Source organism: Thrips palmi, unplaced genomic scaffold, assembly GCF_012932325.1.
Source record: "Thrips palmi isolate BJ-2018 unplaced genomic scaffold, TpBJ-2018v1 HiC_scaffold_18, whole genome shotgun sequence".
In the NCBI taxonomy this organism is placed as follows: domain Eukaryota; kingdom Metazoa; phylum Arthropoda; class Insecta; order Thysanoptera; family Thripidae; genus Thrips; species Thrips palmi.
Genome location: NW_023144627.1, coordinates 882450 through 906361, shown reverse-complemented (window position 1 = coordinate 906361; position 23912 = coordinate 882450). Strand labels below are relative to the sequence as shown.

The following is a 23912-nucleotide window of genomic DNA, read 5'->3' as shown; positions in this document are numbered from 1 at the left end:
CCGAAATCTCAAGTAGCCGAATGCCCACAGAGCCGAAATGTCACTAAGCCGAAATGCCACTGAGCCGAAACTCCGACACGACAATACTAATTCATTTACTGTTCCACTGAGCCGAAATCTCACTTCGTCGAAATGCCACTGCGCCGAAAACGAGTAAAAGAAGACTGCGATCTCATTGAGCCGAATTCTCACTCAGCCGAATTCCCACAGGGCCGAAATTATAAGCTTGGTGATGTTCGTGCATTGTGTCTCACTGGGCCGAATTCACATTCAGCCGAAACCCTTCTGCGAATAACGTCAGATCTGTCGCGGGTAGCGTAAGAACTCGCACGGTAGCGTAAGATCTGTCGCGAGTAGCCTAAGATCTGTCGCGAGCAGCCTAAGATCTGTCGCGAGTAGCGTAAGATCTGTCGCGAGTAGAGTAAGATCTGTCGCGAGTAGCGTAAGATCTACCGCGAGCCCGTTAGGTTAGGTTAGGATGGGTGGCAACCCATTAGTTTTAGGTACTGCTCAACGCCAGCTGTGTAACTTTCGGCTCTGTTAGACAACCATACGAGTGAGCCTTTGAACTAGTGCTACTCATCGGCTCTCCATCTGCAGCATTCGGCTGAGTGGGATTTCGGCTGAATGGGATCGACATTTTTTTTCGCTTGCTTTCGGCCAAGTGGGATTTCGGCTCCGTGAGCATTCGGCGGAGTGACACGAAACGCTCACATTTGAAGATGGTCTGCACATTCGGCCAAGTGAGAATTCGGTTCTGTGGGATTTCGGCCGAGTGACACGTGGCTAGAGCACAAGCATGATCATATTCGGCTCTGTGACAATTCGGCCCAGTGGCATTTCGGCCCAGTGGGGATTCGGCCCAGTGAGAATTCGGCTGAGTGAGAGCGACTCAAAACGCCGAAAAAAGTGTAAACAAATTGCAAAAATGCGAATATCTCAATTTGTAAGTACCAATTCGGCCCAAGGTGCTTATTTGCTGATCCTTCAACCTTACTCTTTAAGTACGCGTTGAGGTTTTGTCGGGAAGACGACTACTTCAGCTGGAAAGTGGTTTATCAACTAACGCGGTAAAGCAGTAAAAACGGAGAAACCGGCCGTGCAGCACGCATCGCCGCAGCCAAGGCCCGCCAAATCAGCCCCGTTTCCACCCCCTCACACATCAAATAGGCTACTCCAATGAATCTTGAAACGGAAGCAAGAGAAAAATGTTAGCCCTAAAAACAGCTTCTGAGCATGCGCACCGGGTGGTGAAGGAACGTCTGCGCATGCGCAGCGCAGATGCTGTTTTTAGGGCTAACTTTTGTTCTTTTTCATCCGTTTCAAGATTCACTGGATTACCCTATAGCTACACTCTAAATATGGAGTGCCCAGAAATTGAGCGCCCGCCCGCCCCACTTTATAGGGCGCCAAATGTCGTCCAGTTTCTGGGCACCTTTGTCGACCAGTCTCGGGGTGGACAAACCGTACAGTAACCGGCCTCTCCCATGGTAGAGCATGCACAGGTGTCTAGTTCCTGGGCGACTATCTGGGCACCTTTCACTCTACCAAAAATGTCCTGTCAACGCCGTTTATTTATTACCAGTTTTCACTGTAGGTTAATTCACAGCGTTTACTGTGATCTGCTCACGCGATTCACTGTGATCTTGTTCACGGTGTTCACTGTGATCTGGTTCACAGTAAACACTGTGAGTTTGAAGCCGCTGAGCACCGAAGTGCTGCAAATCAGGCTCCAATTCACGGCGTTTACTGTGGCGAGATCACAGTGAACACTGTAACCGAGATCACAGTGAACGCCGTGAACTAGTTCACAGCAAACGCCGTGAATTTTATTACAGCAAACATTGGTAATAAATTAACGGCGTTGACAGGGCATTTTTTGTAGAGTGTTGGCACCGTAGCCGGGTGATTCCGTGCGTAGAGGGTCATTTTGGATGCAGCAAAATTTTTTTAAAAAGTTCAACTTTAGGGGCTAAATTTGGTGTAGATGGCATACATAGTACCCCACAGTACCCCTCTGAGCGTGGCAACGCTACAAGTTGACTTTTAATTTCACCCCCTATGAAATACGGCGGAATTTACAGAAATTATGACGGAATTTACAGATTACGGAATTTACAAAGCGAAGCGTTTAGCCTCCTGACCTGCTGGGTTACAAGATAGGTAAAAACTGTTGACGGTGTCATTTTGAGCATCCAAAATAGCGTTTTTCAGCGAAGGTTGTGGGAACTTTCTCCCTCAGATGGAGGAGCTACGGCCCGAAACGGAATTTACATCTATTTTTACACCCTTGCCGTTTTGAACAATTCTGACGGCCTGGAAGCGTCGTTTGACCGCCCCAGGTCCCGCGGGCACGGGTTTCTGGAAGCATTTTCGATGTTCTTTCGATCGCAAGTGGTCGCGAGGTTCTAAAACGAAAAGGAACCCCTGTAGACCGTCATTTGTGAAAGCAGCATAGGTCACATGGTCACACGGTGGACATTTTCCCATAGGCTGTTTCGGGTTCAACAAGTGATGATACAAAGGTCACCTTCCGTAATTTTGTGAAGAATAAGTCACGGAAGAGAGAGAAATGGCCAGTTTTCTTTTGATGTGGTTGAGTCATATACTACAGCATGGCAATGTTGTCTTATAGGTGTTGGTGACCATGACGGAACTTACAAAACGACACTTTAGCAGCTTACAAAACCTAGAAAAACAAAAGTTAGATTGACTTATCCACATGAGGACATGGTCCTCGTTCAGTAAAACAAATTGGAATTGCCCAAGCTACCAAATCAACCTTAGTTCAGGCGCAAGACCCCGGTGACCTGAAATGACCCCCTACGCACGGAATCACCCAGCCGCTGCTGAGCCATGGGTATGGTTTGTCCGGCCCGAGACGGGGCGACATTTGGCACCGTAAAAAGTGGGGCGGGCGACAAAGGCGCCCAGTATCTGGGCACCCCATATTTAGAGTGTATGGATGATTTTTGTTACCAGTTGCCGAATGGTTTTTTGCCCATGGCTGAAACGTTTTTATACGTTACCAAATAGCGACAAAAATGACCTCAAACCATAAACAAATTTGTCCACAGATTTTTGGAAGCATTGTTCTTTGCAATTTAAGCGCTAAATAGTTCACAGATGTGGACAATTAAGTCCTCAACAAGGTTTACAAGAGTCCATAAAAAATTATGTAGAAAATGAAACAAATATGCACAAAAGCCATAGTCTTATTTTGTATCCAGGGTCTGGAGGCAATGTGATATGTGTACTGCCCATGGACAAATTTGTGAACAGCTAAACATAATATTGCGTAAAAGTCATGGACAAATATGTGTACATTTGGTAATGCTTCAAGACGTTTCCACTTTAGTTGCAATATTGTCCCCAGAATTTGTCCATACGCCCCAGACGTATTTACTTTGGTTTCAGATAGAAGTTTGGGAAGACACCTATTCAAGTCAACGCACGCTACTGCCGGCTTGGTACCGACAACTAGGTCAATGCAACATCACATTAAATCGTCTGGACTTGTCCAATGCCGAGTTTTGCGCTGAGACGAAAACAGGTAGGATGCATAAAGTGTTTCGTCATGTGAGGTGAAAATGACGATGCTACGTCTTGCGCTGCGCTATAGTCGATTGCTTATACACCACAAATTCAACTGTGTACCAAGTCCATACTTAAAGTCCATACTTGGCAAGCGTACATGGAGCCAAGTATGCAGTTGTGTATCCATAGCCTAGCCATGTGTTGTGTACCTGCAAGTTGTGCATTTGCGAGTGTCTTTACTCTTCAAACTCAACAGTGTACTCAGCACACTCTCTTTAGCGTGTACTGACGAGTACACTTCCTTCAGCGTATGCTCACAAGCGCACTCCCACGAGCGTGTACACAACTGCATATATTTCCAGGATCTGAGCGCACTCTCGTTAGAGTGTACTCATAAGCACACTCTCGTTAGAGTGTACTCATAAGCACACTCTCGTTAGAGTGTACTCATAAGCACACTCTCGTTAGAGTGTACTCATCTAAGCACACTCTCGTTGGAGTGTACTCATGAGTACACGCTGAACAGAGTGTGCTGAGTACACGCTGAACAGAGTGTGCTGAGCACACTCTTGAGTTTGCAGAGTAGACAGTTAGGTTTGCCGTGTTTATTTTGCATCTATGTCACCCATCCTGTTTCGCGTCGCAGACGTGAAGCCCGGACATCGCTTCACCTTCCACACGCATGTTTACAGGTGATCTGTTGAGGCCACTGCCGATTGGAGCCGGCTTCTCCATCTTGTCGCAGGGCGAGAAAGGCGCGTGGTTCGTCCGCGGAATCCACGGCACAGACTGGAACACCACCTTCAAAGGTGGCCCAACGCCAATCTTCTACTTTTTGGACCTGCCCGTCATCAAAAGCTGGATCCATGAGAAAATGCAATTGCGTTCTGCCGACGGTACCTCCCGTAAGCTATTTAGACTGACGTTGAATTGAACTGCCCCTCCTGAACCCTCCCAATTTAGCGCTGTTTGATTGCAAAGAATCCGCATCGTAAGCGTGAAGGTTTCTTGTTTTTTTTACGGAATTTTAGAGATTTTCTTAGAGATGGCAGACTATCTGAACCGACGCTTTTAAACTGAGCGTGGATTTTCTGTCTTTTTTTTTAGTTTCTTTGCCCGTACCAAAGCCGCAACCTTTTGCTGCCCCTGCAGGAACACCGTCCGCAAAGGTAAGCCATTAATCTTTCACTGACGATTGACTCATGCAGGTCAAATACTCAGTGAAGATATTTCTTTGATCTACCTTTTTGGTCCTCTTGACTCTTATCTCTCTGGTAATTGATAAGGGTCATACCAGAAGACTGAAACGTATCAATGCAAATAAGTGCTTTCTGAACCATTTTGGATGGGTGTTTGAAAAATTGCATCGATTTGTCTTACAGTGTGGCCAGACTTCCTTGCCTTTATACTCGTTGGCCTTCAACCAATTTGGTAAGTGTCCTCTTTTCCTGCTTTAGCTGTAGCCCCCCCCCCCCCCCCAGGCCATGGCAAGGCTGCAATCAAATTTAGTGCTGCAATCACATTAGTGTAACAAGAATTGCGCGTCATTTCACCGCACCTCGTTTGGATTGTGGGTTGATAAAATACGTAGGATGGCGAAGTCTGAATCCTAAATGTGTTCTGGCACAATTTCCTTATCTCATGAGAACTGTGAAATAATCTGACTGCGATGATGTATTTATTCACAGGCCTTATAGACATGAGTGAACCTCCGATCACGCTGACAGGCCCTCTGCCCTGGAGCGTGGCCATTTACATTGGCAATAACTTCGAGACGTTCACTTCGGGTGTGCTGGTACGCGAAAACGTCGTCCTGACCGGTGAGTCCTGCGTGCCTTCGGTCATAATGCACAGGTAGTCTGGGAAAGCGACGTCACATTCGTCCCCATGAGGAAGCATTGGCTACACTTTAAATGTCTTACTTACGAAGAAATTTTCCATACGAATCAACTGGCGCCAGCAAAGGTCGTTTTTCTTCGTATTACGAATGTTTCTCTTTGTATATTTTAATGAACATACAGAAAAAAATTCTTATCAGGAAGAAATATTGCATCGTATTATGCTCATACTCCGAATTCACTGCAACAAGCTCAAATTTCATTTTAGACTTTTAGAGTGCATGTTTTAGCATGGCACCCGAGCTCCTCTGTGTTCCCACAGATGCCAACATGCTGGTCGTCCCAAGATCGAGCTGGAATGAATCCGGCATCGTCCGCACTGTAGACCCCTCTGAAGTTCGGGTCATGTGGGTGAGCCACACGGGCAGGCGACAAAGCTCCCAAGTAAGTTCACTACACTGAGATTCCAAACGCTATGAGTATGGTGTAATGCAGCTGAGATATCGCACCATTCGTGCAATGCGATAGCCATATTGCACCTTACGTGCGATGCATCCCGAAAGTGCCCTATGCTAATGCATGGGAATGGGGAGGCGGGTGATTCCGTGCGTAGAGGGTCATTTTGGATGTACCAAATGTTCTTTTTTAAAGTTCAACTTTAGGGGCTAAATTTGGTGTAGGTGTCATACATAGTACCCCACAGTACCTCTCTGAGCGTGGCAGAGCTACAAGTTGACTTTTAATTTCACCCCCTATGAAATACGGCGGAATTTACAGAAATAATGACGGAATTTACAGATTACGGAATTTACAAAGCGAAGTGTTCAGTCTCCTGACCCGCTGGGTTACAAGATGGGTAAAAACTGTTGACTGTGTCATTTTGAGCATCCAAAATAGCGTTTTTCAGCGAAGGTTGTGGGAACTTTCTCCTTCAGATGGAGGAGCTACGGCCCGAAACGGAATTTACATCTATTTTTACACCCTTACCGTTTTGAACAATTCTGACGGCCTGGAAGCGTCGTTTGACCGCCCCAGGTCCTGCGGGCACGGGCTTCTGGAAGCGTTTTTTATGTTCTTTCGATCCCAAGTGCTCGCGAGGTTCTAAAACGAAAAGGAACCCCAGTAGACCGTCAGTTGTGAAAGCAGCATAGGTCACATGGTCACACGGTGGACATTTTCCCATAGGCTGTTTCGGGTTCAACAAGTGATGTTACAAGGGTCACCTTCCGTAATTTTGCGAAGAATAAGTCAGGGAAGAGAGTGAAATAGCCAGTTTTCTTTTGATGTGGCTGAGTCATATACTACAGCATGGCAATGTTGTCTTATAGTTGTTGGTGACCATGACGGAACTTACAAAACGACACTTTAGCAGCTTACGAAACCTAGAAAAACAAAAGTTACATTGACTTATCCACATGAGGACATGGTCTTCGATTAGTAAAACAAATTTGAATTGCCCAAGCTTCCAAATCAACCTCAGTTCAGGCGCAAGGCCCCGGTGACCTGAAATGACCCCCTACGCACGGAATCACCCAGGCATTGCACTTCGTGTGCGATGCTTTTGCATTGCACCAATTGACGGACGCTAAACTCGTAGCGTTTGGATTCTCAGTGTACGAGCGGGCCACACTCCGCGCGCGAAATATGTGTTTGAAATGGCTGGGCCGGGGCAACTCCTCAAAAGCTGAATGTCAAACTGCTATGTGTTTGCAGGTGCTGTCAGTCCAAGCCCGCGAAAGAGACCGCGGGACGTACCAGACATCGCGCACTTTCGACGTAGCGCTGCTTCGCCTCAAGACTCCACTTCCGAACAGCCCGGCCTGCTGGAGCCGCCACCTACCCAAACTAAAGCGCTACCAACTGGGAGTGGTGCGTTGATTTGGCATTGCAAAGATGCCTTCACTACAAACCTAACTGTCTACTAAGTACACACTTACAAATGCATGCCTGCAAGTACACACTTACAAACGCATGCTTGACGCATGGAGTTAAACGGCGTCAAGCATGCGTTTGCAAGTGTGTACTTGCAAGCATGCATTTGTTAGTGTGTACTTGGCCAAGCATGCGTTTGTAAGTGTGTACTTAGTAGACAGTTAGGTTTGCAGTGTTGGGTTGGAAGAACAAGAAAACATGAGTCTTTTACACCGGAACGATGTTGCGGATGAGGCTCGAAGCTCAGTCGCACGACAATTTGATTTTCGTAACAATGTTTAATTTTCGACTGAAAGTTGATCTTTCGTTTCCTCCTAAAGTTGTCTTTCAAATACAATTTGAAGATACTTTAGTGGAGTTTGAGGCAGCCGTTACGACTTCGACGACGTTTCGGAAACCATTTCAATATAGCATGGTACACTGAGAACCCAAACACAATGAATATAGCGTCTATTGGTGCTTTGCTTTTGCATTGCACATGAAGTGCAATGCCTTCCCGTTCCCATGGATGAACATAGGGCTATTTCGGGAAGCGTTGCACTTAAGGTGCAATTTGGCTGTGGCTGCACGCATGGTGCGATATATCACTGCATTGTACAACATGTGCTATATTCATAGCGTTTGGAATCTCAGTGTATAAGGGAGTATGGGGCGATTTGTAACAGGGGCGATTCGTAACAAATGCGTTTATTAATTTAAGTGGAGGGAGCAGAGGAAAATCTGAGTATGGCCCCTCTTTCGCTTCAAGTACAGGGTCCTTGAACAATCGAAGCGGATGTGATCGGTGCTCAGGTATAGTTTTGGAGGGCGTCTGAAATATAGGGTACACCGAAATTTCGGCAAACAGGCAAATCTTTTATTTTGAGTTCTAGGAAGTTTCTGTCGGAGGCTCCCCAGGTATGAATCACCATCGAAGTACCGTTGGGGCCTTGAAGCGTGACCCCTTTACAATGTAAACACGTGGCATAAGTTGCTTTTACTTTGTCCAGTGATAGTTAGCAGCGGTGCACTGGTAACTTTGTCCTGGACCATACGCTCTGTCTGTGTGTGTGTGTGTGTGTGTGTGTGCGCGCGCGCGCGCCAGTTGTAGTCAACAGTCAAGGAATTTCGTAGTGAAGTACAAATTATGTTCTTGGCGCTGAAACCTCGCTCGCACTCAGCTGAACTGATTGAGAAGGTCTGAATTAGAGCTTTTAAGGGCTCGAGTGCAGCAGATAATTATTCATTATCATCAACGAACTCCCTCATTGCATTGACCGCTTCCGTGGCGTCAAGCTCTAAACGCGCGCAGAGGCGACAAAGGCCCGCCTGGGCCCCAGAAGTCGAGCGTGGCCATCGTCTGGCCAAAAATGAGCGTATGGGCGGGGAAAATGTTCTGGACCATACGCACGGCCGAAAAAATGTTCTGGGCCATACGGCGTATGGCCGCGTATGGCCTCCAGTGCACCGCTGATAGTTAGGGACGGATTTTTTGCGTAACAGATATTTGGGGTGATTCGTAACAGACCCGTATAAAAACAAGAATTTAAGTAGTTTTTGTTGTTAAATGCTTGAATTATTTCTCGAATCATCTGTTTTATTCCAATACATTTACACAGCTCGAAATGCATTTTAAAGCGAGTTATTCTACGCTTTCCTCTAAAATTGAAAAAAGTGAGGTTAGGATTGACATAGCCAATCAGTTAATGCTGAGGCGGTCAACGGCAGCTTGTAATGTAGATTTTTAGACGTCTGCAGGACACCCGAAGAACAACTGGTGGAGGAGATAACATTCCCGACGATGTTTCATTTAATGTGTAGGATGTTATGAAAAGCCCCATGGCTGTTACAATTCACCCCATGTTGGGGCGATTCGTAACAGCATGCAAGGGTTTGGAAAACGTCTTAGATTTCAAAGATTACAGACTCCAGATTGATCCAATGGAGCTGCACAGTCTAGATGGAGGGCCAGACTGCTCAACTGCCACAAGTTTGACACCGATATGCAGAATGTTCTTAATTTTGTATAGAGAATTCCGAAATCTGTTACAAATCGCCCCATACTCCCTTACATGCTGCAGTTTAGGACCAATTCAGATTAAATAAAAAAAAAACGTGATTGCGATTCTCACGTGAATTGCAGAAACTTAACGTGTCGTGGGGCAATTTAACATTTGTGTAATTTATGTCCCTTGTTCTCGCGAGAAAAAAAAAAAACAGTCCAAGGTTTATTGGTCCGCACAAATGTTGAACCGTCCAGGTGCGAAACATGTTTAAGGCCTGTGTGTTTTTCGCAATGGTTTAGAGAAATTTTAAGGAAGTCGTAACTGTTTCATTCAATGCCGATCAACATTTTAAATTTTTATCCACGAGTAACGTACGAAATTCTCACAGTCAGTTTCGACGACGCTCTTCCCTTTCAACAAATTATTTCCTTAAAGACACCATTCTTTTAAACGTTGCGGAGTGTACCACCTATCAAATAGTTTCGATTTACCTTCACAGATCGACGCGTGGAACGTGAGCGTCCTTGATTTCCAATCAGACGTCTTGGCAATGCCTTACGTGGACGTTGGCTTGCAAAGGTGCGCTTTCTCAATGTTACCCTTCCCCTATTTTAACATTACTCCAGAGAGATACTGCACTGGACCCGTGAAAGGTACGTCTGTGATAACCTCGCAAGAGTGTTTTGTTAAGGAAGTTGACGTTTGCACGATTCCTCCTCGAATGAAAATTCAATACTCTTTTAACGGCTTCCGCGCACAAGTCTTTGCAGTTTCTCGTACGCAAATCGAACAAAAAGTTTATTTGCACAAAAGACCGTGACGTCTCGTTCAAAATGCACTCTCAGTCTCATATTGACCTTTTATCTCTTGCCAAAAAGTTTTTTGTGCAAACGTAATAGTATGTACCATTTTCCTTATACCTACGCACTATTTTGTTCATTGTATAATATATTTAGTCCATTAAACCTGACTTTTTGTCATTTGCAATGTACTTTTTAATTTCTACATGATCTTATGACATATTTATCCTTAAAACGATCAAAATTGTGCATTGTTCAAGAGGAAATAATACATCTTACGTTTGCTCAAAAAACGTCATAAGCAAAAGAGGAAAATGTCCGTATGGGTCTGAGAGTGTGGAACGTAACGGGTGCAGCCCGCCCTCCGTCGCCTTTTAGTTCCAGCTAAAGCAGGCGCGGGATTCCTCGTGCGGAGGGACGACTCTTGGTTTCTGCACGGCATCCTGTCCTTCATTGTGGTCGACAAGTTCAAGCAGTGGGTCATTACGGACGTGGCCGAGGAAGGCGTCAGTACTTGGCTCCACGACAACCTGGAGGGCGAGACCAAACCCGAGGCAGCACCTCAAGGCGCACCGCCCAGCGAGCCCTCCGCACCTTCTCAGGTAGGGCTATGCAAATAAAATAATGTCACGTCGTGACAAAAAAAATTTCTGCGGATAGTGATCAAACTAGTGACAAATCTCACATCTGTGATGTGATACTAAAGATGTTTCAGGATAGTGTCTTTTTTTTCTATTCGCATATGACTTTTGGCTGATTTTGTTGAAAAGCTCCTTTGACTTGTGTTACAGTGTGGCAAGACGACGTTGTCCCTGCACACTTTAAAGGAAAACGACACGCTAGCTAACCATTTGCCCTGGTCAATGGTGGTCTATACAAAAGACACCAATGGGACCGTAAGAATGCGCCCTGGGGTGCTGGTTCGCCACGACATCGTTTTGACAGGCAAGTAACTACCAGCGACACACTTCGTCAGCTTTGCTTCATCTAGCTAACACGAATTTTGACCTCTTCAAATACCCTCCACCATCGCCTCTGCATCAATGAGAATCAAAAAGTCTTGATCAATACCCAATTTTGGGGGAGGAATACTTCATCACCTAAATTTGGGCGAGAAAGGTTGTAACAGCTACGTGTATGGCTGCATAGTATTATCACCCAAATTTGCGAGAGGTGAGTGAGATTTCCTCACCCTACTTTGGGTGATAGAATTCCTCACCCAAAATTTTAGTCCTCATCGCGACTTTTTCATTTTCAGTGATTACATGCATGCACCATGTCTTCAAAATGAAGTAAAACATCGAGTTTTCACCTTTCGTTTTACTCATTTTGTTAATTTAGGAGCCTCACTTTCCGCGAAACCATTAAACCTGTCTGAAGCCGCACACTCAGCGAGTACCTTCGTTGCGTGGGTTAATCCATCTGGAAGGAGACTTCGCTTTCAAGTGAGTATGAATTTTTGACCCACCCTTCTGTTAAAAAAATAAGGGGAGGGCCTAGGCGTTTGCCTTTGTGTCTATGTGTCATCGTCTGTGCACAAGGAGGGAGTTGAGCTAGAGTTCCCAAATTTGGAAAGCACTGTAGGACCGACTGAAAATTTTTGTTACGCTTTTGATCGGTCTTGGCAAGACCTCTTCAACGAGTGGACGGGCCCGAATCGTCAGTTTCCCTATCAAAATAGCAGGGGTCCAAGAGTCTGAATGAGATATAATCTAAGCGCTAAATTCAGTGTACACTCTCAGACTGTTATTGACTTTTTGTCCTTTGTTAAAGAGTATTTTACACAGCAATAAAAAGTACTATTTCCTCAATATATATGTAGGATTCCGTTCGTTACATTGACATAAAGTCAATTTGCTATTGACAAAGAGTCAATACGCAATTGACTTAAAAAAAAGTAAATAATTGATGACAATTTAGTGTTTATAGTGAACAATATTGTACATGGTTACAAAGGAAATACTACATATTATTGCTGCTTAAAAAACTACGTAAGCAAAGGACAAAATGTCAATAATAGAGAGAAAAAAGTCAATACGAGTCTGAGAGTGTATATCTTCGTAAAACAAACAAAATAGTTTGTACCGTACATATGGTCAAAATACTTTGTTAGGTTTTAAGCTTGCGCGTCTCAAAAATTCTATTTCCAGGAAGAAGTGTCATCGAGAGTCCCCGATGCACTTCTTATTCGCCGTATTGCGACGGCACTTTTTGTCACTCTGCTTACGATGCCGCTTTTTCCTGAAACGGCTGAATGAACCTTGTGGCGTTGAATGCATGGAACGTATTCTTTATCACAAGCACAGATGCGATTCCTTTGAAATTTGATCATAACTTAACTTGCACGCTCTGTCACAATACGTGGTTTTTGTCCCTGTTGGGTGCCAGGTGCTCGCTGTGCACATCTACCATCCCGACTCCAGCTCAGACATGGTGGATCTGGCGTTGCTGCAGCTTCAGTCGCCATTCCCTGACAGTATGGTGGCGTGCGTGGACACCGTGAATCCACCTCCTAGCCTCGCGGACGGGCAGCTTGGAGTGGTAAGTATGACTAAGTGAAGCTTAAATCCGTGTAAGATGTACCAAAGATACTTAGCAAACGCAACAGTGTACTTACTAGTTCACTCTCTTTAGCGTGTACTCACGAGTACACTCTCTTCAGCGTGTACTGACGAGTACACTTTCTTCGGCGTGTGCTCACAAGCATACTCCCACGAGCGTGTACTCAACTGCATGTATTTCCCAGGACCTGAGCACACTCTCGTTAGCGTGTACTCATCTAGGCACTCTCTCGTTGGAGTGTACTCATCTGAGTACACTCTTGTCGGAGTGTACTTGTGAGTACTCGCTGAACAGAGTGCGCTGAGCACACTGTTGAGTTTGCAGAATAAGTACCATTTGAATTCATTATTTGTTTTACGTTTTCAGATGGAAACGTGGAACGGTGACCCGTTTTCTTCGACTGAATTCACTGTCGTGGCCAGGGCCCCTGAATCCAGCGAAACCTGCCAGCGGCTGTATTCAAACTCGGCTAACATGACGTCTGAAATGTTTTGCTTAAAAGGTAATGGTATGAAACTTGTCGACTGCTGCTTAGCACTCAAACTCCTTCAGCTTCAGAGAAATCATTAGAGTAAAAGTCGTTTCAATGAATGTTCGGTCAGTGCGGGGAAGAACTGGACAGGGGAAGAACTGAACACCCCTTATTTTACTTCAGATACCGTATGCACAGGCAACAACCATCAAAAGTTGTTCCATGGCATCAGCGGTTCGTGTCATGATAGTTGTTTAGCCTGTGTATACTTCATTTTAAGTCAAATGTGGGGTGTTCAGTTTTTTTTCCTCTCCAGTTTTTCCCCACACCGACCCTAATGTAAATGGTGTGACGGTCGTTCGAATATGGTGCCTAATAAAGGAGGTTTCGTGGTGAAAATTTCATTAGAGGTCCTCCAATCTCATCGAGGAAAGCATTCGTTCGGGTCCGCTCCGGCTTAGGTTATAGTCCATTTACTCCAAAACGTCTTCAGTAGAAAGAGTTAACGATGCAATGGCTAGGCTTAACCTTATTTTTTTCTTTCGTTGCAGGAACGCGAGCTCAAGAACACACTCTTAAAAAAAGACATGGTAACAAGATTTTCCGTGAGTACACATCTTTCTTTGGTTGTTAAGTACGTAAGGGGAGGGCACTCTGCAAACTGAAAAGTGCACATGGTTCCTTGCATGTGGTTGTCCCTGTCGTTTTCTTCTGAAGGTTGCAAACTTCAGGTCGCTTCAAGATGATTCTCCGTCAATTCTGTTCAGTTAGCAGAGCTGGAGTACTATCGTTCCCGTCTTAGTGGCGTTCGAGCATTTTAAGTTCTTGTGTCAAGGCTAATACAAGTATTCCCTACAATAAGTTGTTATCACCAACAAAAGATGGGTTGCGACAAAAAAAAAATCGAAAACAGTCACTGCAGGACCCTTTTGAAATAATTGTCAATATCTATTTCCTTTTCGGAAAGGTTCTTGTACTTATAGAAGGATTGCTGTTTTGTGTTTCGACTCTTCAATAATTCAACTTGCGTTGTTCCGTCGATTCTTTGATGCAGTGCACGTGAAGCCTGGTTCAGGCTTCTTGGTGAGGAAGGGTGACTCATGGTTCCTCCGTGGTGTCGTGGCTTCTTCCGTGCGGCCCGCGTCTGAAGACACCCTCGTCTTCACGGACCTTGGCGCGCCCGACGTCAGGGCCTGGCTGCAAGAAAAGCTCAGTTCGACGATGCAGTAGCCTCGACTGCTCCCGTCTCATCGTCCACCGAGTGAAACACGCTGACTGACGCATAAAAAGAGGCGAGCAAAGCCGTCCTCTTCAATTTAGGCACTTATAGCCGCTTGTATATCTTGCAATAAATACAAATTTTCTCCCTCAACCTAGAGAAGTTTTAGAATCATACGGTGGAATGGGAGCTGAACTGCCTTTCGCTTAACATACTTGGTGACCCCACACACAGACTGTACATAACCCCTTTGGTGCTGATGGGACAGTTCGATTTTACAGTAGACTGACTGTACTGTACACTCCCCTAAAAACTTTCCTCTTGAGAAGAAAGCAAACTCACAGTCAGGTCAAAGTACAATCTTTTATGAACATTATCAAAATCATTGAGATTTGGTAATTTTTAGCTTAATAGAATTGCAAACAATTATGTGATAGCTGTAAATTGCTTTGGTCGCGCCGATCAGTGGCGCCAACACGTGGTTGCAGGGTCTGCGGCCGCAGACCCTGATTTGGGGTGGGTGGTTGCCGTGGTGGGGGAGGGAAGGGGAAAAGAGAAAGGGAAGAAAAAGGAAAGGATGGGAAGAAAAGGAAAGAAGGAGAGGAAAAAGAAGAGAAGAGAAAAAAGGGGGTTGTAAGGGGCTGGATATCAGTCGCTCCCCCTAAATGAAATTTCAGTGGGCGCCATCCGGTCAGCAATGGCCGATCTTCATAGCGCTTGGGTACAAAGTCCGTTCTACAGAGCGCTCATCTACAATGACTGATCTACATGGAACCATTTTGAAAAGACCGATCTGTTTTTCAAAGCTATTTTGCCATCTCTGTCAAAGTTAAAATACAACGTCCAAAATGTTGTTTCGACCTTTATATCGAAGTATGCTTCACTTATTTTCTAATAAAATGAATGTTCCGAAATTTTACTAGTCGTACTTTAGGATTGACAGAGATGGCAAAAAAGCTTTGAAATACAGATCGGTCTTTTCAAAATGGTTCCGTGTAGATCGGTCATTGTAGGCGAGCACTGTGTAGATCGGACTTTGTACCCAAGCGCTCTGTAGATCAGCCATTGCTGACCGGATGCATCGCACTGGCGCCGCCGATCGAACGTTTCCAATGCCCCCCGCCCCAGCCACCACAATGGATCAAGAAGTGAAAACTGCCTTCGCTGCGCACTGAGGCAGGCTAAGGCCATTCGTTGCATCGACCGGCCGCGCCGGGCTGGGCGAGGAACATCACTCTGCCAGTGGCGGCACAGACACTACAGCGCGAACGAGCAGCTAGCCGCGGCGACGACGTGCGTCTTTTTCGGCAGTTTGTTTTGGGTACGAAAGGAAACGAAGTGAGTTTATGAGGTTTCATCGAACGACGAGTTTGAGCGAGTGTCTGACGGTATGGTAAATGTAACTTAGTTAATTATTGGCTGAGCGGTAGCGAAGCCCTTGCCGTGTTTGGGCGCGCTGAAAAGTGACTGGTCGTGCGTCTGTCTGTCTGTCCCTCTGTTCGTACACGCTCACGTTTCTCAGCGACTACAACAGGTATAGTTTCCATACTTCGCATTTAACGTCGTCTTACTTTCCCCCAACACGAGTTTGTTTCAAATCATTGTTTAGTATCGTTTGAAATATTCAAAACATCTTTTTGAATCAGTTTATTAGCATGCTTAGGTTGGCAGCAGTTACCTACCAATTTCTCATACCTACGGCCGCGGCGCCGCGGCTCTGAAATACGGGACACAAGCAAATCAGCAAGTAAAACAAAATAAAGAGCAGAACGGTTTGGAAATGAGATCGGCCTTAGTTTTTCAACATTCTAGAATGATTGAAACCCTTTTGGAGTATCAACAAAGCGAAATATGGAGAATGGAAGTGAGAATGATTTACGTGTATCGTTCCCCTCTCCCCCCTCCCCCGTCTGAGGGGAATCTCCTTCAGGAGGTCAGTGCACTATGACTAAGCATTGTAAAATGGATGTTTTTATTTTCACCTTTTGTTTTGTGTGCTTCATTTTCATAGTAGAGGAAATCAAGTAAGTGCATAAATAACATATGTTGAAAATAGCAGGCATACTTATTTTGGTAATTTGTCTTTTGTTTGACTCAAGTTATATTCTGTTGCAATGCTGCAAGCTGACCTAAGTGCAAAAGCACTAACATTTATTTATTGATAGGATCAATATATAGTTGTATATATATAATCCTATTAGAGTTTGAATATATAAATAGGGTCAATGAGACGACTCAGGTTTTGAGCGGTGAGTGACTTAACATGGGATTTCATGAGACGATTCCTTTAACTTCACCAAAGTTTGTATTCAATAACTGGTACTCAGTATTGGTTAAGGTTTAAGCTGACCGATGTATCCCGGCAGAAAGGGCCGATCTGTGGAGCGACAGGAATCAAAGGCCGATCTACGCCCGCCTTGCCAACAAAGGCGCATCTACGCGCGACGCGCCAACAAGGGTCTATCTGCGGAGGTACGCCCAACAAAGGCCGAAGTAGCATTTTTCTAAATCGCGGGGAATTGAAGATGAAAGTTTACACGAGAAAGACAATTAAGTGTGATTCGGTTACTGTGTGGGAAGGGTACCATCATAATCTCCCGTTCATTCTGCGTCGAAGGGTGTGGTTGGTTTGACGAGTCATTGGTTTTAAGTCAGTCGTTTCGCTTTTACAAAATGTAGTGACGTAGGGAGTCCCGTCCGATGTGCCGATTGCCCCATTATCTTAGGTAAAATAACACATTTTCTCAGTTATAATTTTTTTTATGATTGTTCTTTCCTCTATTTGAAGTCTGAAAAATGAAATGTGATTTTTTTTAAATGAGAGATTTTAATGAAATCAGCCCGATTTCCATTCTTTGTTAAATGAATGTTTTACCATGGTCAATTTTCTGGTCCTAATTTTCTTTGCTTACTGTGCTTTAGCTGTAAGAAACAAAAAATATGATCACTAGGATGTATTTTTGTTCGTTGGGTGTTGGAGTATGCAAGTTAAGTTTTAACCTCAAGAACATACCGCTTGCTTCGTCAGAGACTGCATTATGCTTCTTTCGGCCAAGTGCAGCCAATTTTGCAGAAGGCGACTGCACGTCGCGTTGTAATTCTCGCCGTTTCATTGCAGCGGGAAAATGTTTTCATCGAGACCAATCAAAGCAAGTATAAAATGCTTGTGGGAAGACGCGTAGAAACGTAACTCGAACGAAAGCAAGGAGCGTTCGACTGGGTCGAGAGCAGTTAGATCGGTCTCCGTTGCACGGACTATTTTTCTTCCGTTGTAGATACGCCAACCACTTAAACCGTTTTTTGGGGCGTTTCCCGTGTCTTAAACCTTAAATGCGGTTGTCAAATTAATCTACAGCTTGAACTGAACGCAACTCTGTAAAAAACTGCAAATGTCAGAAAATGCTACTTCGGCCTCTTTTCTGTGTACCTCCGCAGATAGTCCCTTGTTGGCGCGTCGCGCGTAGATGCGCCTTTGTTGGCGGGGCGGGAGTAGATCGGCCTTTGATTCCTGTCGCTCCACAGATCGGCCCTTTCTGCCGGGATACATCGTGACTCTCTTCACAATTTACTCTGAACTCAAGCCCAATGTTGCAAAAGATAAAATAGCTTAAGACATGAGTAAGATAAATTATGTTGGTGCATTACACCTTAAGTAGACTTGGCATTGGAGTCTATGTGACGATTCACTGGATTTGACAATAATTGGTCTCCGTCAACTGGTTCAGATCAGCCAACCCTAAACTGAGTCTCTTAATATTAACTGTGAGAACATATTCCAATCAATATTGTCAAATTGACTGGTTTACAATGAAAGAATGACAAAATGTTTCTTATATATTACTTATAAAATTGTGAATTCATTAGTTTAGAAAAAAGAGATATCGATGACCCAAGCATACGAGTAGCCAATTAAGCGATTCAATGCTGGCAATTGAATATTACTCGACTGAAGGATTCGCACTGGTGTGGCATCAGGGAATTGGTGACGACAGAGGGTGCTTCATGAAGACAAATAGGAATATGTATACAGTAATTGAGTCTAGATGGTTGTCTGCAGATTTCAGTGTACTAGTCACAAAAGATACATTTACTTCAATGCCAAACCTACACTCTCATCTAGAGCTATGCAATTTGGGGCGAAACTTTCCAAGTTGAGATTTATGCGTTTCCCTGTGGTTTTCACTGCGCTGACTTCAATTTTGACTTCTAAAATGTCCCCAGACCCAAAACTTAACCGATTATGGGTCAAATTTTTAAAATTGAATTGTACATTGATTCTTGCAGTTTTTTGAGTGCTGATTACGAAAACCACTTCCATTTTAACACCAGACCTATATTTTCATCCCATATTAGGTCATTTTGGACCAAAATTCTCAAGTTCAGTTTTATATTGTTTCCTGGAGTTTTTGGTGTGCTGAACTCGAAAATGACTTCCAAATTTTTCCCAGTCTCTCACGTTACCAAATTTTGACCAATTTTGGTCCAAAATTTTTAAATTGAGTTTGACATTGATTCCAGCAGTTTTTGGGGTGCTGATATCGAAAATCACTTCCATTTTGACTCCAGACTTATATTTTTATCCAAAATGAGGTCATTTGGACCAAAATTTTCAAATCGAGTTTTATATTGTTGCCTGGAGTTTTTGGTGTGCTGAACTCAAAAATGACTTCCAAATTTTTCCCAGACTCACGCTTTACCAAATTTTGACCAATTTTGGTCCAAAATTTATAAATTGAGTTTGACGTTGATTCCAGCAGTTTTTGGGGTGCTGATATCGAAAATCACTTCCATTTTGACTCCAGACTTATATTTTTATCCAAAAATGAGGTCATTTTGGACCAAAATTTTCAAATCGAGTTTTATATTGTTTCCTGGAGTTTTTGGTGTGCTGAACTCAAAAATGACTTCCAAATTTTTCCCAGACTCACGCTTTACCAAATTTTGACCAATTTTGGTCCAAAATTTATAAATTGAGTTTGACGTTGATTCTAACAGATCTTTGTGTGCTTATAACGAAAATCACTTCCATTTATACCCCAGACTTACTTTTCACTTAATTTGAGCCCATGAGTTGCACATTTCGTCTACTCAAGCAAAGTCCGAAGTGCATCAACTATGTCAATTCGCATCGCTCAGCCACACTACGCGCCCAGACTAAACGGCGCGTACCCCTAGTCATAGAAAGTCAGCTTGGAAGGCGGTGAGAGCACAAGAGTGGTTCTCACTTGTTAGCGTGAGACGCTGTGGTTCACGCCAAATCGTGTGACTCTGGCTCTTGAATTGGCAGTGTACGCCCCCACTGCAAATTGGATGGAAAGACTTCGCACCGAAATATGGGTCAGCAAAACAGTCTCCCCGCAAATTGGTCAGGCACGAAAGTCTTGCCACAAAATGGTGAGACTTTAGTGTCTGGTCACGGCCTTCAGGCCGGAACCGTCCGGCGCATTATACGACCCTACGCGGTCGGACACAACACTCCAAATCGAAAGGCGGTCATATTTCCACCCTTTACTGGCGGTAATTGGCTATTGGCGGGCTCCAGGTTTTACCGCCAATACGAAGGCGGTACAGAAATTACCGCCCTTACAGAACCGTTTGTACCGCCTTTGGAGAGCTTTACCGCCGATTTCTTGGCGCACTGAGAGAACGTAAAAGGCGGTAATATTTTGTACCTCCTTTTTCGCACCATCTAAATGGCACGCAATTGGCGGTAATACTTTGTACCGCCTTTTTCGTTCAGTTTGTAGGGTGCGTAATTGGCGGGCTCCAGATTTTACCGCCAATGGCGGTACAGGTTTTACCGCCTTTTCCACACCATGTGTACCGCCAATAGATTTGTAGTGAAGTCTCACCATTTTGTGGCGAGACTTTCGTGTCTGACCAAAATTTGGCGAGACTTCATGTCTTGCCTCTGGAGTGGCGAGAAGTCTGACCTTTGGATTTGTAGTGCAAGCCACGGAATCAAATAGTGACTCTCTGTTACACTCTGAGAGGTGACCAAAAAGGAAGAGTGGGGATCCATGACCACTTTTTTTTACCCGCTTCTAAATTTCACCTTGTGATTCGAAAAGCCGAGTTTGCAGGCTCGATGAGCAGTGTTTGTTACATCATTTGTTGTATTCAGGATCCCTACCTGAAGTACACTGCAGGAAAATACTACAACAAAAGTACACAAATTACTGGCAAATTTTTAACAGGAATTTATTGTATACTTTCATAGTACAACAATTGTTGTAGTACAATGGAACCGGCATGACGAGTGCTGGGCAGTCCCGGCCTCGTTGTGGTTTGTACAATTCTCGTTGTACTTCATACAATCCCCGTTGTACTTTTATGGTACAGTTTTTGTTGCATTTTCGTTGTACTATCCACACTTTTTCTTGCAGTGTATCGACGGCACGACGACATTTCTGCTACCTGGAGGTAAACAGCAGTGCTCCATGTAACGTTCAAAGTGCTATGATGTGTGTTGGACACTGGTGACTGGCCCTCGGACTGGCCTTGACATGGCTGGAGCGCGTCGGCAGGCAGCTGGGTGGGGATGGGCCACGGTATGGCACGGTGAGTGGCGCTGCGTGCAGCTATTGCTGCGGGTCGGCGGCCTGGACTGCAGCAGCGGTTGGCCGCCAAGAAGCTCGCCTCGCTGGACGCGGTATTGCGTCGCCGTCCTCCTCTTGGCGGCCCTTTTCAAATCAGTGGCCGCGAAGATGTTCATCATGCCACTCATCACGGACACTGTCTCGAATTCGTTCATCTCGTCCATGTTCGCCTCCGACACGTTGGTCAAGTGCTTGGCCGCAGTCGCCCAGCGTGTAAGTATGCGCGCAACAGCAACGAAAACCACTGAAGCAAAAGCTTTAGTGCATAATGAAGTATCCTGGGACTTTGTCCCTTTTACCCTTTGAGTCGAGAAGTTGTCCCTTTTACCCTTTGAGTCGAGAAGTTGCACGAAACCCATTTCACTATCACATAATATTAGTTTCGCACTGAACCTTCTTTCCCGAAACCACACATTCATGGTGGCTTAACCTACCGCAGACAGACCATGCCCACTAAGTGATACTGAACTAAATTAGGTATACGCTGCTTTCACATCCAGGTACACTTGCCCAAATGCAGAAGCTTTAAGAAACTCAGTCAATTTTTAAAATATATTCAAAATCCTACCACTATTTTAACCGTTGTTCTTTAAAACAATAAAAACGAAAAACGGCGGGTCTTGAGCTACAAGCTGTCCGATTTGAATGGCATTTAGCTCCTTTGAAAGATAGTTGAATCCCCCATCTTTTGAGACCTCCGCTTTGCAACGAACGAGCGACGCAACGCCGTGCATGTCCGTCTAGTTTGTTGCCTGAAATATCTTGGTTTTGACCTGGCATCTCACTCCGCCTGCCTCATGGGAACCTGAATTCGCGGTACCATGGAAGCTGTTTAGACACCGTATGTATAATAAATTTCGTTTTTAAGTCAAAATTTTAAATATGCGATAGAAACGATTCGATTTCACAAACGTGTTCACCTCAACAAGATGAACAAAAAATGTAAAGCATGTTGTAGGTTCAGGCTTGATTTTCAGAAGTTATCGGCGTTAAAAGAGGGAAAGAGATGCATTTAGTACCTTTTTACCCTTTAGACACCTATAAACCTTTGAATTTTAAGTCTGCACCTATAACATGCCTAACATTAAATGTTTACCTTCTCGAGGTCAAATCATTTCGGTAACCGAATTGTTTCTATCGCAAACTTGAAATTTTAACTTTAATTCTATATTTATGGTATGCACACAAGTAGATTCCAGTTCCCAGGGTTACACTGATTTCCCTTTTCTAAGACGCAGCGACCCCTGTAGCTTCGAACACGGTGCAAACCAGCCGAAATTGGGTTCAATAACTGTCAAAAACGAAAACAGGCGCACAAACCCTAGTGTGGCCATCACTGAGCCGGGACCCTGGCTATCACTGGGCAAAAGGTGGCCATCGCTGGGCAAACTGTAAGGGAAGCTGGGGCTCATTGGGACGGATTCTTTCTTGGCGCTCTACGTCAGAGGGCTTTCGAGCTATGATGGTCGGGGCAGGCCTAAATTGTGCATTGACATCTAGCCTATCATATCCTGAAGCCTTCAAACTTATTTCGACACGTTATTAGGCAGGAGAGATATTTTCCGTAGAGTCTGCACTTGTCCCAATGTGGACAGTTCCGGGGCACATTGGGACAGCAATGAAAAAAATCAGGATCTAAGTCTTGCATTTAATTTTTCAGACTGCCACGTTGTAGAAAAAGTTATGCTGAATACAATGAGCGCAGACTCGTATCTCTGGTTCCAAGCGTTCGGAAGATGCGCTGCTTTCAATGGAATAGTACTATTTTTCGAGTTTTTTCGACCTCTCTACTCGAGAAAACCCGGAAGTAATGACTTTAGAGACCACTGCATAAGATAACTTTTATTTGTTTGGACGAGACAAGACAACATATGTACCATTCATGTATTTTTGATATCCACATGGCCCAGTAGCCTCACCCTGTCCCAATGTGAACTGAGCCATTTTAAAACGTCAACTTGGTCTGTGGCCCTTGACCTCAAGACCAAGCTCCGCGCGTTGACCCTTTTTGACGCCCATTGCACCAGGGAACACATTCCTAACCTCGGTACGATCATCCGACGTGCATTTAAGACGCTAAAAAGAGAACAAAATTCAAAAACCGTGCTACTTTTTCATCGTTTTTCGTGGAATCGAACTTCCAACCCACGTTTCTCATTCAGAAAGCACCCAGTTCTGTCCCCCAGTTGTGAAAACAGTAAACCAAATAACGCTCTATTATGGTCAATTTTCCGGAGAACCTGACATAACCAGAAGTTGGAAATATTGAAGGTGTCCCAATTAGTGCTAGCGGCACATCGCCGATTCTTGAAATAAACTGCAAATCGTGATACCAAGGTGCCACTTGGCACACTTGTTCCTAAGACCCATTTGGTCGATTTGATCCATGTAACACTCAATTTTGTCCCTTAGGGTAGATTTTTTAGGGGGGTGGGGGAAATTTAACGTTAAAATTTCGAACGGACCTCATTTTAGCTACAGACCCAAACTGGGTGTCGATTCCGAATGATTTTGACCCAAGGAATCCGAATATGATCCCGGAAACGCATTCCGACAACCGGAAGTCGGTCAAAATCCGCCATTTTTAAAAAATGGCCGACTTCTTGCTGTTTAACGCTTTGAACGAAAACAGAGCCATGCGAGGTGTCTATATATATGTTTTCGAGGTCGGCGAGACCAGTCGTGGTACCGGAAGTGACCTCAGGCAACCGGAAGTCACTCTAATCGACGTCACTAACGCGCACAATGATGCACGGGGTGTCCATTCCTATGATTTTGAGAGCGGCGGGTCCAAACATGGCACCCTACGTGACGTGCGGCACCCGGCAGTGGACTCCAGTCCAGGTGCTACCAACACTGAAAATCTACCGGCGTGACTTCGTGCCGCTGCAGGGGCGTGAATAAAGTTTCACGTCAAAAGACGGCATGACAGAAAAGTCACGCCCAAAATCGGCGTGACTCAAATGTT

At 44.7% G+C, this 23912-nt stretch overlaps 1 protein-coding gene across 5 annotated transcripts in view; it reads left to right on the top strand.

The window, feature by feature from the left end:
• The window catches only part of LOC117644454, a 42856-nt gene extending 28364 nt beyond the window's left edge, over positions 1-14492 (top strand). For all 5 annotated transcript variants that reach the window (XM_034383960.1, XM_034383961.1, XM_034383957.1 and 2 more), the window contains exons 25-39: positions 3418-3553; positions 4230-4442; positions 4645-4706; positions 4920-4968; positions 5226-5357; positions 5698-5819; positions 7089-7244; positions 9792-9945; positions 10471-10694; positions 10884-11037; positions 11434-11537; positions 12481-12633; positions 13021-13156; positions 13678-13731; positions 14181-14492. In XM_034383960.1, coding sequence (XP_034239851.1) covers positions 3418-3553; positions 4230-4442; positions 4645-4706; positions 4920-4968; positions 5226-5357; positions 5698-5819; positions 7089-7244; positions 9792-9945; positions 10471-10694; positions 10884-11037; positions 11434-11537; positions 12481-12633; positions 13021-13156; positions 13678-13731; positions 14181-14356 — 2025 coding nt within the window. In that variant the 3' untranslated portion in view covers positions 14357-14492. The remainder of the gene's footprint in view (positions 1-3417; positions 3554-4229; positions 4443-4644; positions 4707-4919; positions 4969-5225; positions 5358-5697; positions 5820-7088; positions 7245-9791; positions 9946-10470; positions 10695-10883; positions 11038-11433; positions 11538-12480; positions 12634-13020; positions 13157-13677; positions 13732-14180) is intronic.
• The last annotated feature ends 9420 nt before the right edge of the window (positions 14493-23912 follow it).